Source organism: Rhinolophus ferrumequinum, chromosome 4 (genome assembly GCF_004115265.2).
Source record: "Rhinolophus ferrumequinum isolate MPI-CBG mRhiFer1 chromosome 4, mRhiFer1_v1.p, whole genome shotgun sequence".
NCBI classification, from domain to species: domain Eukaryota; kingdom Metazoa; phylum Chordata; class Mammalia; order Chiroptera; family Rhinolophidae; genus Rhinolophus; species Rhinolophus ferrumequinum.
The window spans coordinates 76,557,957-76,574,862 of NC_046287.1; the positions used below are offsets into that span (position 1 = coordinate 76,557,957).

Genomic DNA, 16,906 nt, shown 5'->3' on the forward strand with positions numbered 1-16,906 from the left:
GTTATTTAAGTAAACTAAATATATTTTTGGAATTTGCTGCGGGCCAATTAACAATGGATCATGGGCCGCAGTTGGCCCGCGGGCCGCAGTTTGGACACTCCTGCTGTAGCCTATTGGGCACTAGTCAGAGGACAGTAAAAAGAAGGCAACTTTTAAGATGAACATAATTTAGTTTTGTAAGATTTGTATACAATTTATTACATATTTGAATTATTTAGAGATTTTGCTTTTTTTGATAAAATTCATGTTATTTTATTTATATTATTTCTATACATTGTATATGCACAAAGCAACTTTGGGAGGGAGCAGGGTTTTTTTCTTTTTAACTATTATTTTTCTAAAGTATACTTAGCACTCCCACCTTAAAAAAAAAAAATCCTTCTTTTTTTCCAGGAATTCCAAATAAACTGCATCAATTGCTTCCCTCCAAGGTATGTAAATAAATTTCTAAAATTACTGTTTCAAAATCCTTTGTCTAAATACTTTTTTCCCCATAAAATAATTTTAAATTAACTTTGACATATTACTACAATTACCCTGTAATTGATTAGACTATTTTTAAATTAGAAATTTGAATGAGAGATTATATATATATATTCAAGAACTGTGAACAGTCTGAGATTTTACCCACCTTGTAAGCTAATATGTTAGGCTAACACAGTTTCATGGGTGCTAGTGGAACACTTGAGACTCCTGGGTCAGAGATAAAGGACAATTTGTTACTCACAGCAACAGCAATACCCAGAGTATTAGCATTTTTGCATCAGTTCTCCAAGCCCCAATTCCTCTAGGCAACATGAACAGGGCCACACAGTTACATTCCAGGAGAGAACTCTAAGTTTAGGGAACCCAAATCTTTTATAAGTGCAGTAAGCATGCCTGCCCTTTGCTCTAGATGGAAACATTACCTTTATTTATACAGGACAGCTAGCACACCTGCCCTTGCTCCACAGGAGATACTATCTCTAGCTTCCAAGGCTGAAAACAAATCTGCCCTTTGTTCCAGAGGAAAATACTATCTGTATCTCCCAAGGCTCCTCACTATATAAATAAACCTGTTAAATTTTATCAAATGCTTTTTCTGCATTTATTGAGGTGATCGTGTGTGTTTTTTCTCCATTAATTTGCTAATATGGTAATTACATTGAATAATTTTGAAACATTATACCAACCTTGCATTGCTGGAATAACTCCACTAGGTCATGTATTATCCTTTTAATATATACCCCTGGGTTCAATTTGATAATATTTTATTAGGGATTTCTTCTATGTTCAGAAGGATATTGGCCTCTATATTATTTTCTTTTAATGTCTTTATTTGGTTTTGGTACCAGGAAAATCTGGAGTCATAAAATGTGTTGGGAAGTATCCCCTCCTCCTCTATTTTCTGAAAGGATTAGTATAGGATTGCTATTATTGATATTATCTCCTCCTTAAATATGGAATAGAATTCACCCGAGGGCCTCAAGTCTTCTAAATGGGAAGGTTTTACATTACATTGCAAAATCAATTTCATGAATAGATATAGAACTCTTCAGATTTCTATTTCTTCTGGAGTCAGTTTTGATCATTTGTATGTTTTGAAGAATTTGTACATTTTATATAAGTTCTCAAATGTATTGGCACAAAGTTGTTCATAATATTCCTTATTTTCTTTATAATATCCAGAGGACTTGTGCTGATGTCCCATCTTTAATTTCTGACATTGGTAATTTAGGGTTTCTCCTTTTTTCTTTATCAGTCTTACTAGAGTTTAATTAATTCTATTGCTTTATTTTAAAATCAGCCTTTTGGAAGGCGGTGGGGGAGGGAGGGTCGAAGAAGAGGGAAAAGGGGATCAAACATATGGTGATGGAAGGAGAACTGACTCTGGGGGGGTGAACAAACAATGTGATATCTAGATGATGTATTATAGAAATGTACACTTGAAACCTATATAATTTTACTAACCATTGTCACCCAATAAATTTAACAAAACAATCAGCCTTTTGTTTTATTGATTTTTCTCTATTGATTTTCTACTTTTTAATGCATTGATTTCTGTTCTTGTTTTAAGAATTTCCTTCCTTCTGCTTATTTTGGGTTTAATTTGCTCTTTTCCTAGTTTCTTTCTTTTTTTTTTTTTTTTCAGTTAACAAGGAAACAGTGATTTAGATGCTGCACATAAAACTCCTCCTAAGACGAGGAGGGCACTGTGTTCTCAGTGGGTCACAGTATTTACATATAATCCCTAGTTTCTTAAGGTGGAAGTTTGGGTAATTGGTTTGGAACCTTTATTTTTCTCTACTATGTAGATTTAAGATACTGCTTTAACTGTGTCAGATAAAGTTTAATATGTTTTCAGTCTCATTTGGTTCAAAATATTTTCTCTTTTTCTTGTCATTTATTCCTCGATCTAGTAGAATACTTAGAAGTGTTGCTTAATTCCAAAACATTTGAAGATTTTCATATATTTTTATTACTGATTTCTATTAATAATATAATTCTATTATAATTAGAGAGCATACTCTCTACAATTAATCTTTTTAAATATATTGAGACTTGTTTTAATGCTCAGTGTATACAGTCTGCCATGGTTAATATTTCATGTGAACTTGAAGAAAATGTATATTCTGCTGTTGTTGGATGAAGTGTTCATCAATGTCAACTAAACAGGTAAAGTGGTTGACATTGTTGATCAAATATTCTATATCCTTACTGATCTTCTTTCTACTTGTTCTAACAATTACTGACAGAGGAATAGATAGGATTTTTTTCCTTGTCGTACCACTTTAACTATATTTTCCAGAGCATTGTCTTATTTATGGTGCTAGCTCATGTTTGGTGTTAGCTCAATTCTGATAGATATCCTTTAGAAGGTAAGGAAGGTTCTTCCTAATCCTTACATCCTAAAAGGTTTTAAATGGAAAGGATATTTAATTTTATCAAATGACTTCTTACCATATATGGGGGGAACATATATTTTTATCCATTTTAATATATTAATAAAGTTAATTATAAGAATAGATTCACTAATGTCAAGCTATTTTAGCATAGAATAATAAATCTTATTTTATGGTCTTTTAAAATGTGGATTCCATTAGCTAGTCTTTGAGTTAGGATTTTTTCAATGAGTTAGGAATATTATTTGCCCTATTATGTTATCGTTGTCCAGTTTTGTTAGCCTCATAAAATAAATCGAAATTCTTTTCATATTTTCCTATGATGAAGACAATTTAAATAACAAAAGATTTCTCTTTTGAAGATTTGATAGAATTTAGCTCCTTAATAATCCAGACAGTATTTTTTTGCTACTAGGTTTCACTATTATTTCCATTTTTTCTACCCTTATTGGTCTATTCATGTTTTTAGTCCTTGTTGAGTTATTTCTGGCAACATTTTTTTTCATTTAATTTTCAAGTGTATTTGATATAAGATGGTACATATTTTAACTACTGCCATGTCTGTGGTTAAATCTATTTCTTACTCATAATATAGTGTATTCTCTCTTTTGGTGAGGAGGGCTTTTGAAAACACCAATTCTAAGTTTTTCAGTCTACTTTTCGATTGGTTTGTTGTTTTTCTCTCTTTTTGAATTAAGTATCCTATTTTATTTTCAATCTTTTTCAAATATTAACATAAACATATAAGCCTACACATGTTCCATCTTATTAATTATTAATTCTTCAGCTTTGGTTTTTATTATGTATTGATCTCAGTCTTGAGCAGAAATTGGGAAGTTAGCAAGACAATGAAAGGCATAGGGTATTCCAGGAAAGGAAAACTGCATGGGAGCCATCATAATAGCTCAAAATAACATGACACATTCGAAGAATTACAAATAATTCAAGGCAATGGTGAAAGATGACTAAAGATGACCATCACAGTACAATTCATTCATTCAATCAACAAAGATTTACTGAGTGCCTACATAATGTGTCAAGCACTATGCTATGTGCTAACAACCATGAACAAAATAGATATTGTCTTATGGTACTTACAATCTCAGAAATGATAGGAGCATTAATAAATATTATAAATGTAAACTTAAAGGCTGCTATTTGAGTACATAACACCGGGACCTAACCTCATCTCAAAGATCTGGAAGGCCTTCCTTAAGGAAGACTATTTTAGAAGAGATCTGAAATTCAAGTTGGAGTTAGTAAGCTAAGATGACTATGGATGCTGGGAAAAGTTCCAAGCTATAGAAAATGGACAAATCCCTCCCAGGCAAGGGATAGCATGTGTCTCGTTTTAAAAAGTGAAGTAAGTCTACCCTAGTGGAATATAAAGAGCAAGGGAGAGTAGTAAGAAATGAAGCTGAAGGAAAAGAAAGGAGCCAAGTCTTGAAGAGCCTTTTAACCCTGGTGTAAATTTCGCTTTTATTTTAAGGACAATGGAAACCCACACAGAAGGGTTTTTAAGTTAGTGAAGTAGTGGATTTAATGGTAAAAGATGATTTCTGAATAATTTCAAGATTTGTTTTAAGTTACTTGATATTTGGAAGTACCATTAGTTGAGATAGGGAATAATTAATGAAGAGCTAATTTAAGAGGTAAAATGATAGATTCCATTTTGGATGCATTACATTTGAGCTATCTATGTGACATTTTTAAAAAGAAAAGATGTCTTGCAGGCAGTTATAAATAGAATTATGATTCAGGATAATGTTTTAAGCTGGAGATATGTTTTATAGGTAATAGTTGAAAACACAGAAATAAGTTTGAAGAGAGTCTCTGAAGATTTTAGATTGCATTAATATGAATATTATATATTAAAAAGGGAAATGAAAGTTCTCATATAGTCTGAAATGATCAGACCATACAAAAATAGTACATTCAATCTAAGCCTCATCCTTTTGAAAGGAGACATATTATTACTCTGTAGAAAAGGATTGAGTGGTGATGGAACTGAAAAAGATGTCATACGAAATAAACACCCAAAGAAGTTACCTTTAAAGAGTTGTCCTGTGTAAAAGCATTAATTGTTTCCTATATGTCTCTAAGTAGTAGGAAAAGAACTAATGAGTAAAAACTTTAAGGAGACAGATTACAATTCTATATAACATTTTACAAACTGCTGGCCTAAGATTACCACTGCCGTCACCCTGGTCTAAGCAGCCACCAAATCTTTTCTATTACAGTGGCTTCCCATTTCCACACTTACCCTAGCTATAGCCAATATTCCAAATATCAACCAAAGGAATCTTGTGAAATGTAAATCGTTAATACGGCATTCTTGGCCTCAAAACTTTCAACGGCGTCTCATAACACTACAAACAAAACCCAAAATCTTGACTCTATAGACCCTCAGGATTTAGCTCTTGTATATTTCTTAGTCTCCTAACATCCTCTACCTTTCTCAAAATGCTGTAGTCATCTTGGGCTTTTTATTGTTGCATAGTTTAAACACACCCCCATTGTTCTCTATCTCCTTATCCTACATTATTTTCTTGAGAGCACTTGTCTTTCCCCGATGTTATGCTCTGTCTTACTAAACAAACAGGAGGCAGAGATTTTGTCTATTTGGCTTAGAGCTGCATCCTAGTACCAAGGACCATGTCTGGAACGTGGCAGGCACTCAGTATTTGTTAAATGAATGCTACATGAAGAAGCTGTCGTCACACTGGAGTGTACAGGCACAGTTTGGATATTCACTCAGTAGGAACGTTATGAAGAGTTTTAAGCATCAAATTAGACAGATGAGATTCAGGTCCCTTCCTAACTAAAGTGTAATGATTACATATTGCTTTATAAAGAGTTTTGGAAATTTATATATATATATATATATATATATATATATATATATATACACACACACACACACACACACACACACACACACACACTCACACACATTTGGGAATAATATCTCTCTACCTGTCTTCTACAGTGTCTAACCTGTGCCTCTTGATAAAGTGTATGGAGGAATAAATTGGAAACAGTGTTTCTTTCTGTCAACTAACTTGTACTCTATACTTGATTTCCTATGGATAAATAACTTCCAACTTACTCTGCTCTCTAATTATGATAAAGACTACAGAGTGAATAATGTAACTTGAAACCATTTAAGAAGGATCACTGTTTCTGTGGAAAATTGGGGAAGTAGTCTGGGAACAAAATGTAATAATAGGTAGTTAAAAGCAGCCTCACTCCCGGGCCTTCTCACTGTTGGCTGTGCTACACTGGATCAGTTACTTAACCTTTCTCTGCCTCCATTTCTTCATTTGTTAAAAGGAGATTAAGTGACTAGTAAATATAAACATATTAATATGTAAACCCTATGGAATGGTAGCTGGCACATAGTAAACACGTTTAAGTACCGGTTATTAATTCGTTTTTGACATTTGAAACAAAGTACCATGATAAAATACTGTTATAATTGATAAAAATTCAAATTAACAAATTACCTTACACTTTATTTACAACAACTTAATTGATGGATAATGATTGATCTAATTTTTTTAAGTTTTACATATAATTTTTTTCAGCTTATGAAACATTTTTAATTTGGTCTCCATGATAATTCTAACAGAAAGTTCTCAACAACTTACGTGATTTGCTCCAACTTACACAGCCTGGTTATTATTCTTAAAGCATGTTCCAGAATATTAACATACAAAGGAGCAGGTAGTCTATGAAGAAAAGATTTCCAAAAACATGATAAGCTACTGATTAACTTTCCTCCGGTTCCTACTGGAGTTTCTTGTTGATCTAAGTCTCTCTTCAAGCCTCTCTTTCATAATCAGGTTAACATCCTCAATCTTTGTTTCAATTTTGAAGCTTAAATAGATGTGGTTGGACAGTTAGCAGTAGAGAATAACAGCTGCTCAGCAAGCTTAGTTCTTCCATTATTGACTGAGGTGGACGCAGAAACTTACTGACGTCAGACAGGCATCATAAGAGGACAGTAGATAACCAGATGCCTGAGTTGTCAAGAGATAAGTTGCCACTGTCCATTAACTCTTAACTCTGCGTGTCTGAGTCTGGGGGGCAAAGTTGTTTCACAGGAAACTACCTAATGTTGTACTGTTCTATTTGCAAAATTAAAGGAAGAGACAATAGTTGTAAGAAGACAATCAATGGGCATCATAAATAGTTTGACCCCCTAAAATCAAATGTGTGTGTGTGTGTGTGTGTGTGCCTCTATTACTGATTATTTCAAAAACCTTAAGTTTTCTACGTTTCACTATTCCTATTACTGGTTTCTGCATTTCCTTTTCTATAACTTGACAATACATTTATGTAAACTCTAGCTAAGCTCTGCCAATTGTCATACTACGTATACTCTTCAGTAAGGCATTAGATGTGTGTTCCCATCTGTGAATATTATGTGAAGTGTGTATTGCTATGAAAGACACATTAATAAAAATTAATTGTAGCTAACAGAAAACAGAGGTGAAAATGAGCAATTAGATTTTAATAAAATCTGAAAATATAAACCTCTTATCTCAAAAGAATGCATATATAAGGCGTTTTGGGTAGCATTTATCAATGTATAACTATGTGAATTTTATTCACTTATGTGCACTGGTAAAACCACTCTTATTCTGAAGACAAATGTGTTCCCCTTTGAGTTATATTATACCCTTAATATTCTTTTAGAAAAAAGTAAACAGTTGAGGCATGAAAAGATAAATATATATATATATATACACACATATATACATATATATGTGTGTATATATGTATATATATACATATATATATATATATACATTTATATATATACAAAACCTGACAATAGTAAAACTTCCCTGCACCATCTGCAATTCCTTTAAAAGCCATATGCACACCTGGGTTGACAGTCACCCCCATTGAAAAAAAAATGGGTCCAAAAGAAGAATATTGCAGCCTCTATACATTCTGCTTTCCAGCTCTGAGAAGCCTAGAATGGCAGAAGGACAAATCCTAAGAAAACACCACGAATCAAAATAACTTCCCCACTACATTATATTAATAGATATTAGAAATTTCTCTTTTTAATACAAGCGCCACCACCCTCTACCCCAATTAAATGAGGACTAATGACAGAGGCCACACTATGAATTATAGTAATGTATTTAAATTGTATATTTTAACAACAGATAGTTTTAAAAGTCGTAGGGTGAGTGAAGAAGAGAGAACTTGGGAGTAAGAGGGTAAAAACTTGGGGAGATGGTCCAGGAGCGGCAGCTTTCCACAGCTACAGAAGAGCAAGAGAGGACACCAAAGATAAACTGCATCCACCACGTAACTTGGTAACGTTTGATGAGATACTTAACTAAAAGTGCATTCCCCATTCTCCCTTCCCCCAAGTCCTCCTGGGGCTGCATTAGCTAATCAGATGCTTTAAAGAAGCCATAAATAGAAGGCACTATACCTCGTAAATTGAGACATTTGCCTCACAGTATAATGTGTGTATACATAAATCTATGCCACATGAATGGATCAATATTCATCTTTGATGTTAAGAACGCTTTAACAGGCTATGACCCTTGGATAGCTATCCAATTTTCAAATACCTCCAAGAAGAAACAACAAATTAAGAATTTACTGTATACTTTCTATCCCTCCAGCCCCCACATCCACCAACCCTGCGATTTTTTAACATTAGGAGGAAAAGCTCTCAAATAATAGACTACACTCAAGATTTTACAAAATTTCTAAACATTATATTCTCCTCAGAAACACAGATCAGCAATCACCTGTGAAATTATTAGCAAATATCATTTATTCATTAAGTAATAGTAGTAAAACTAGGAAGAATATTAGAATGGTAGGCTTAAATTTCTTTTAAATTCTTAAGCTATCTGTTCCACAACATCTTTTATTTTTTCAAATCATTAGCACTTGATAATGCATTACTGGTAGTCAGGATCTAGATAGCTATTTGTCTTCCAGATGCTAATAGGACTGTAATGAAGCAGTCTTGTAGTTCTTCATATTTAGTGACCTAAAATTTAAAAATAAATGCTCATTTAATTTTACAGGTGCGGGTAATATATCTGCACATTCTTGTAAAAAAATGTTTTACAATAAAAAAATTAACAATCCAAAACCAAATTTTCTCATCAAATCAAAAAGTTTCACTTAACCTAAGTCAGATATACTTTAAAAATGGAATTTAAGAAGTAAAAATTGGTTTATGGGATCAATTTTAAATACTACCCTCCAGAGGTTTATTAGGTTTAAAATCAGGGTAAAAAGAGTGAAAACTTGATTTAGGATAATATTTGTGATACTATAAAAAGAGATTTCAATAAACTCAAAATTACTAAACAGAAGATAAACTTTTGATTCTTCAAAAAAGCAACCAGCTACTCTTTTCTTTTCTCTGTCCAAACATATATTCTAGCGCATCATAGAACTTTCTCAGCTCTGTTCTCTGGATAAAAATAAAAAATAAAAAATCACAGAAAACCACCCCCAGATTATAAGTCCTATAGACAACAGTTAAATTACATAAGTAATGAAGGAACTCTTACTTATGTGATATAATAATGATGTTGGTAGTATAGTCACTGTCCACAAGTGACAAAGATGTACTACTGTTTTTACAAAAGAATGTGAATTTGGTGTGCTTTACCTAATCCATTGTATGATTACACTGAAGTTAGAAATATGTAAATTAGTTTAATTGGCATTAACATTTTTTCAATGAATAGACAGAAAGGTAATCAAATGAATTCTTCCGCTTATTTATGATTTTGCACGCACACACACACACACACACACAAAACGATGAATTGTCCTTTTCTAATTTCTGTTCTGACCTCCTGAGAACTTCTTTTCAGTTTTGAGAGTGCTCAAAACCTGGGCAAAATTGAAGTTTTACCATACTTTAATAATATACTTTTTCTCAAAGTACTATAAAATGATGTTAACAGCATTTTTAATTAACAAAAATATTGCCTGTTTTCATAAAAGATTATTTCAAAATTAAAGATAGAAATCATAAGTGACATTAGGGTTCCTTTGAATTACTGAGAGACGAGCCCTTCAACGAGGTTCAAAAACTCTCTTTGAGAAACAGACAATGTTAACATGTATTGCTGACTGAACTATAAATATCTAAGTACTCTCAAATAACTCATGATAAGGTGGTATAGATTTGCTTAAAAAATCATGAACAGAATAGTATGATACAGATAAATTCAGCTTTTCAATCGGGAATTTCAGAAGATGGGAAAGAAATTCTACAAGGGAGCGCAGGTATATGGAAGGAGCTGAGATTTCTAAAGTCACCCAAATTTGTTATTTTAAAAAATATGTGTAAATAAAAGATATTATTTTGAAGAAATCTAAAAGTTGAAAACAATTTTTCTTGATTTATGAGCTAAATATAACATGTTACTACCTTTTGACGTTCAAAGTCATTATACTTTCAATTGGTCTGCTTTTTGGTCCACCTGGTGGGTGGAAAATCTTAACATCTTTACTGGAAGTTTGGCTTGTCAATTTACCCACATAAGGGTCAGCAGAATGTGAAGGGTAAGGTTCAAATGTTCCTGCCTTCATTCCACCAGCCTACAAATAAAAATGAAACAATATTTCACGGTTTTGTAAAATGCTCCTAAAAAATTAGATTTTGAAGACATTCATACATTTGTTTATTGTCCAGGGAGCTGGTTTTATATTTAAATAAAGTTGTCTACACTATTTAATTCAAATACCAGCAAAGAGTCTTCCTACCACCAATGTTATGGCATTAAGACACTGTTATTCTAAAAGTTCTCTATTAAAATGCAAATGTTTATAGGAAGTTAATATTCCAAACTATTGCCAAGCATTAATACTTTAGTGAAAGTTTATCAGGTCAAACTATCATCTAGTTAGGGGTTGAGCCCATTACTGAGGGAATGAGACACAGGGCACATATATTTTGATAGAGAAAGATATTTAGGCTTGGAACCAGAGGATGGGAGAAGAGGCCAAGGGTAAGGTTTGTCCAACAGGGAGCTTGGCATAACATGAGTTTATTAAACATCAATCAGTGATGGGGAAGATATTAAAAAAAAAAAGTATATTTATTTATAGTCTATTAAGAGAAGTCAATCAAAATATTTTTGACCTATACACAAAACAGACAAATATTTGCTCTGACTTCTTAAACTGATTTGTCATGATTTTAATTTTTACGTTATATATAATTACCAAGAAAGCTCTGCAGGATTGTAATAACCCATTTACTTAGGAATCCTTTCTCTTATAATACCTAAGCCAAATATACATGAAAATTTAATTCATTTGAAAGATATGGTTGCAAATGTTCAAGTTTTCTAGGTTGAGGACAAATAGATTATTATCTTGAAGTGCAAGAAATAATTAAGAAAAAAACTTAAGTAAAATAAATTCATTAACAAATGTAAAAGCAAAATGGATGAATTAAAAATACAAAAATTATATCTGGTAAATATACTAACACACCAGATGATGCCTTTAAAAATAAAATAAATAGATAAATCTATATTATAACTAAGAATATAAAAGAAGTGGAGGAAACCCATACATATATGGAATACCAAAAATATAAATACTATTTTTGTAAACCTCTATATTAATAAACTTGAAAACCTGTATAAAATGATTTTCAAAGAAAATATAAATGTCAAAATTGTCTCAAAAAGAGATAGAAAACCTACAGAAAACAGGCACCATGCAAGGAAGTAAGCCCAGAACATTCCCTATGATAATTCTTTCAAGTTTTCAAGGAATAGGTGTTTCTAGTGTTATTTAAACTGTTACAGAACACAGAAAAAGAAGGAAATCTTCCTGATTATTTTAAGATGCTAGCATCTACTTATACCAAAATAGAATAAAGGATACAAAAAAAAAAAGTACAGACCAGTCACACTTAAAATTATCAATGCAAAAATACTTAACAAAATATTAACAAATAAAACACAGTATTACACTTAAACATTAATACAACATGGCCAACTGGGACTCATTCCAAGAAATCTGTAATTATTATTCACCTAATAATAAGTCAAAGGGAGAAAAGAAAAAAAAAAGATGGTCTAAATAGATTACACCAAAACAGTCAATATAATTCTATCTACATTCTTGATTTATCCCTATTTTTGGCATCTATAAAAATGAAACAGTAAGTGTATACCAATTAAACTCAAGATTAAGGCAAGGACAGCCACTATTGCTAGCCTAAGCAATAGGATATGAGCATGATATAAGAGATACAAACATTGGGAAGAAGGGAGCAAAATTATTTGCAGATAATATAATCATAAGAATCAACAGAATACCCACTAGAACATAAGCAAGTTTAATGAAGTAGCCAGTTATTTTAAAATATCAGATATTTTATAAAGAAAAATAATATGAGGGGAAATACAATGGGAATAAAAACTGTTAAAGAGAGCCTTAAAATAAGTGAGAATAAATGTAAGATGTATAAACCTATGTGAAGTAAAATATAAAATTCTATAAGGCAAATAAAGGTTTTAATAAGTAGTTTATTTCTATATCAGAAGATTCAAATTATACATATGTGACTACGTCTAAAAATCTAAAGATTTAACCTCAAAGCAAAATATCAAAGGTCTTTCTCCCCAGAACTTTACAAATAATTCCAAAGTTCTAGAGAATAGATGCAGAACAGCCAATATTTTTATAGACTAACAGGTAGAGACTAGATAACCCAATACTAAAATGTAATAGTAATAATTAAAAGTAATTCAATAGTGGTAGAAATAAACAAACATCAGTCCAATAGAAAGGAAATTCAGAAAAACAAAAACCTCAAAAAATGGGAATTTTGATTTAATGAGTCAAAGCAGTGGTGTTAAAAATTATTCTATCAGTAAGATTACGAACAATTGGTTTTTTAAAAAGTATCAGTTTTATAGAAGTCTATTTCCTGTACAATAAACGGCACCCATTTAAAGTTTACAATTCTGAGTTTTGACAGGTGTCTACATCCATGAAATCAAGAACACAATCAAGATACAGAACACATCCTCCCCCAAAAGTTTCCTCCTGCACTAAAAATGGATTTTGAAAAAGATAAAAGCAAGATGCCAGAAACATGGCAGCATGAGGGGTGCTCCTTGAAATGTCCCCTGGAAATTACAACAAATTGAAGAACTATAATTCAACAAAGGATTCCCTATGCAACACACAAACACGTCTGAGAGATCTGCGCGTTGAAACATCTGAAGGTGGGCTAATAGGAGCAAACATTGGAGAAGGGAAGGAGGAAGTGCAGAGACAGGGGCCATGGGTTGCAGCATGGAGCTCAATGAGGTCTGGGAGAGGGGAGAATTGAGACTGCAGGTGCACTCTCTGTGACCCCAGTAACGCTGCCTGAGGGATCAGCATATAATGTGGCTGAACCCAGCAATCAAGGCAGAGAGCTTGGGGCAAAAACTGAATATAGAAGAGTGACAACAGGACTCAAAGAGCCCTGATTGCCAGGCAGAAAAACAAAGCCACAGAGCCTGACCACCTCCTGCCAATCTCCCAGAGCTTGCCACCCCCCAAAATGGTAGCAGTGTCATATTAAAGAGCAAAATATTTAAAGCTCTGAAAATTGGAGAGACATTTCTTGAGCAGTGAACACAAGGTGTGGCTAATCTCAGTGACACCGGAGGAGCTACAGGGGCAAGACAGCTGTGGTCTGGCAGTTGCCATTGCTCCGAGGAGAGCAGAGTACCTGCCACCTCTCCCAGCCCATCCCGCCCCCACCTTTCCCAGCTGATGGCAGCAGGTGCACGCAGGGCTGCTGAGGCACAGAGCTCTGCATCTGGCTGCAGGGATAGCACTGGGATTTCAGAGGCTCCTAATCCCATCACCCACCACATCTTCCCATGGGGGTGATGCCCTGAGACCAAGGCAAATGTGTCACAGAGGAGAAGCCCACCTCCCCAGGAAATCTATCACAACATGAGAAGCTTGAACAGCTCAAGAGAAAATAAAACACTCTAGCACAACCTACTGGAAGGCAAAAGAAAGACCTCTGCATGTCAACCTGCTGTCACTCCCATAAAAGCCCAAGAGGAGAAATAATCAAGTAATCGCCATGAATAACCAAGGTAACAAGGCAACTCAGAAAGAAAATAAAAAATCTCCAGACAATAAACTTAAAGACACGGATATATGTGACTTAAATGACAGAGAATTGAAGATTGCAGTTCTGAAAAAACTCAATGAGATGCAAGAAAACTCAGGCAGTTTAATGAACTCAGAAATAAAACAATGAACAAAATTAATATTTTACCAAAAAGGTTGAAATTTTAAAAAGAACTGAATAGAAATTCTGGAGCTAAATAACTCAGTAAAAAAAGATAAAGAATGAAATAGCCAGCTTAGGAAATAAAGCTGACTAAATGGAGGAAGGAATTAGTGATATCAAAGATAGAAACCTGGAAATGGTGCAAATGGAAGAAGAAAGAGACTTTAGAGTTAAAAGAAATGAAAGAACTCTAAAAGAACTACCTGATTCCGTCAGAAAGAGCAACAAAAGAATAATGGGCATTCCAGGAGGAGAAAAGAGAGAGAAGGGCACAGAGAATCTATTCAAACAAATAGTAGACGAGAACTTCTCAAATCTATGGAAAGAACTTGATCCTTGAATCCAAGAAGCACACAGAACACCTATTTACCTCAATCCTAACAGACCTTCTCCAAGGCACATTATATTGAAGCTGACAAAAACTAATGACAAAGAAAGAATTCTCAAGGCAGCCAGGGAAAAGAAGGCTACATCTTACAAAGTTAAGTTCATTAGATTATCAGACTTTTCAGCAGAAACTCTATAAGCCAGGAGGAAGTGGAATCAAATATTCAAACTATTAAAAGAGAGAAAGTACCAGCCAAAAATAATATATCCAGCAAAGTTATCCTTTAGATATGAAGGAAGAATAAAGACCTTTCCAGATATACAGAAGCTGAGGGAATTTTGCACTATAAGGCCTGCATTACAGGAAATACTAAAGGAGGCTATTTGACCTGAAACAAAAAGACAAGAGAATAAAAACCATTTAGGTATGCTAAATGGTTTACTAACGTTTAGTAACATTGGTTTACTAGCAAGATTACTGACAGACAAAAAGTAGGAAATGGCAACCCCTACATAGAATAGGACACTATACACTTAAACATAACACACAGGGTAAAGAAGATAAAAACAAGAAAAAGAGAAGACAATTTGTTACTGCAACTCAGAAAACAACTCACAGCAAACATAGGGATAATTTGTGACAACAAAAACATAAAAGGGGAGAGAATAAAGGTCTGAATTTGCAGAGAGGAATGGAGATAAGAAGCATGTTTAAGAAAAAGCATTACTGTATATATAAAACTTTCTTTTACATAAACTTAATGGTAACAACTCAAAAAATAAATAAATAAACAAAATAACATCCAGAACTGAGACATTACAAAAAAGAAGAAACAGGAAGTACACCAAACTAAAATAATAGATAGAAACAAAAAGGCAAAGAAACAATGAAGACACTGAGCTATCAGAAAAACATAAAATACAATGGCTATAGGAAAGCCTCATACATCAATAATCACCCTAATGGACTAAACTCACCAATAAAAAGGCACAGAGAAGCATATTAGATCAAAAAACAAAACCCAACCATATGCTGCCTCCAAGAGACACATCTCAGCTACAAGGATAAATATAGACTCAAAATGAAAGGGTGGGAAACGATACTCCTAGCAAATGGCATCCAGAGAAAAGCAGGTGTATTCATACTCATATCTGACGAAACAGACTTCAACAAAGCAACAAGAGACAAAGATGGACATTTCATAATGATAAAGGCAACAGTACAATAAGAAGACATAATACTTATCAACATATATGCTCTCAATCAGAGAGCACCAAAATATATAAAGCAACTACTACCAGAACTAAAGGGAGAAACTGACAAAATACTACAAAAATACAATTATAGTAGGGGACCTAAACATGCCCCTGACAACTATGGATAGATCATCCAAACAGAAAAGCAATAAGGAAATATCAGTCTTAAATGACACATTAGACCAATTGGATATAATCAATATTCACAGAATATTTCATCTATGAACACCAGACTATACTGGTGCACATGGAATATTCTCAAGGATAGATCATATGTTTGGACACAAAACCAGCCTCAGCAAATTTAAGATTGAAATCATACCAACCATATTCTCTGAACACAGGGCTTTGAAACTGGAGATCAATTACAAAAAGAAAGCAGGAAGAAACACATATACTTGGAGATTAAACAACATGCTATTAAGGAATGAATGGGTCAAAGAAGAAATAAGAGGAGATATCAAAAGATACATAGCAACAAATGAGAATAAAAATACATCCTATCGAAATTATTGAAATGCAGCAAAAGCAGTATTGAGAGGGAAATTTATATCATTACAGACTTATCTCAAGAAAAAAATCCAAATAAACAATCGAACATTACATCTTAAAATACTAAAAAAAGAACAAACGAAACCCAAAGTCAGCAGAAGGAAGAAAAGAATAAAAATCAAAGCAAAACTAAATGAAATAGAAAATAAAAAGGCAATAGAAAAAATTAATGCAACAAAGAGTTGGTTCTTTGAAAAGATTAATAAGATTGACGAACCCTTAGTGCTAAACTCACTAAGATAAAAAAAGACACCAATAAACAAAATCAGAAATGAAAGAGGGGAAGTTACCATGGATGCCACAGAAACACAAAGGATCATCCGAGAATACTATGAAGAACTATATGCCACCAAATTCAATACCCTAGAAGAAATGGACAAGTTCTTAGAAACATATAGCCTTCCTAGGCTGAATCACAAACAACGGGAAAATCTAAGTAGATGGATCAATAGTAAGGAAATTGAATCAGTCATCCAAAACCTTCCCAAAAGCAAAAATCCAGGACCAGATGGCTTCACTAGTGAATTCTACCAAATATTCAAAGAGGATCTAATACCTG

At 33.3% G+C, this 16,906-nt stretch overlaps 1 protein-coding gene across 4 annotated transcripts in view; it reads right to left on the bottom strand.

The window, feature by feature from the left end:
- Window positions 1–8,673: 8,673 nt before the first annotated feature.
- C4H4orf47 (chromosome 4 C4orf47 homolog) overlaps window positions 8,674–16,906 on the bottom strand; it is a 29,390-nt gene continuing 21,157 nt past the window's right edge. For all 4 annotated transcript variants that reach the window (XM_033104591.1, XM_033104589.1, XM_033104590.1 and 1 more), the window contains exons 7-8: window positions 10,318–10,487; window positions 8,674–8,913 (exon numbers count right to left, since the gene is read on the bottom strand). In XM_033104591.1, the coding sequence (XP_032960482.1) occupies window positions 8,865–8,913; window positions 10,318–10,487 (219 nt within the window). In that variant the 3' untranslated portion in view covers window positions 8,674–8,864. The remainder of the gene's footprint in view (window positions 8,914–10,317; window positions 10,488–16,906) is intronic.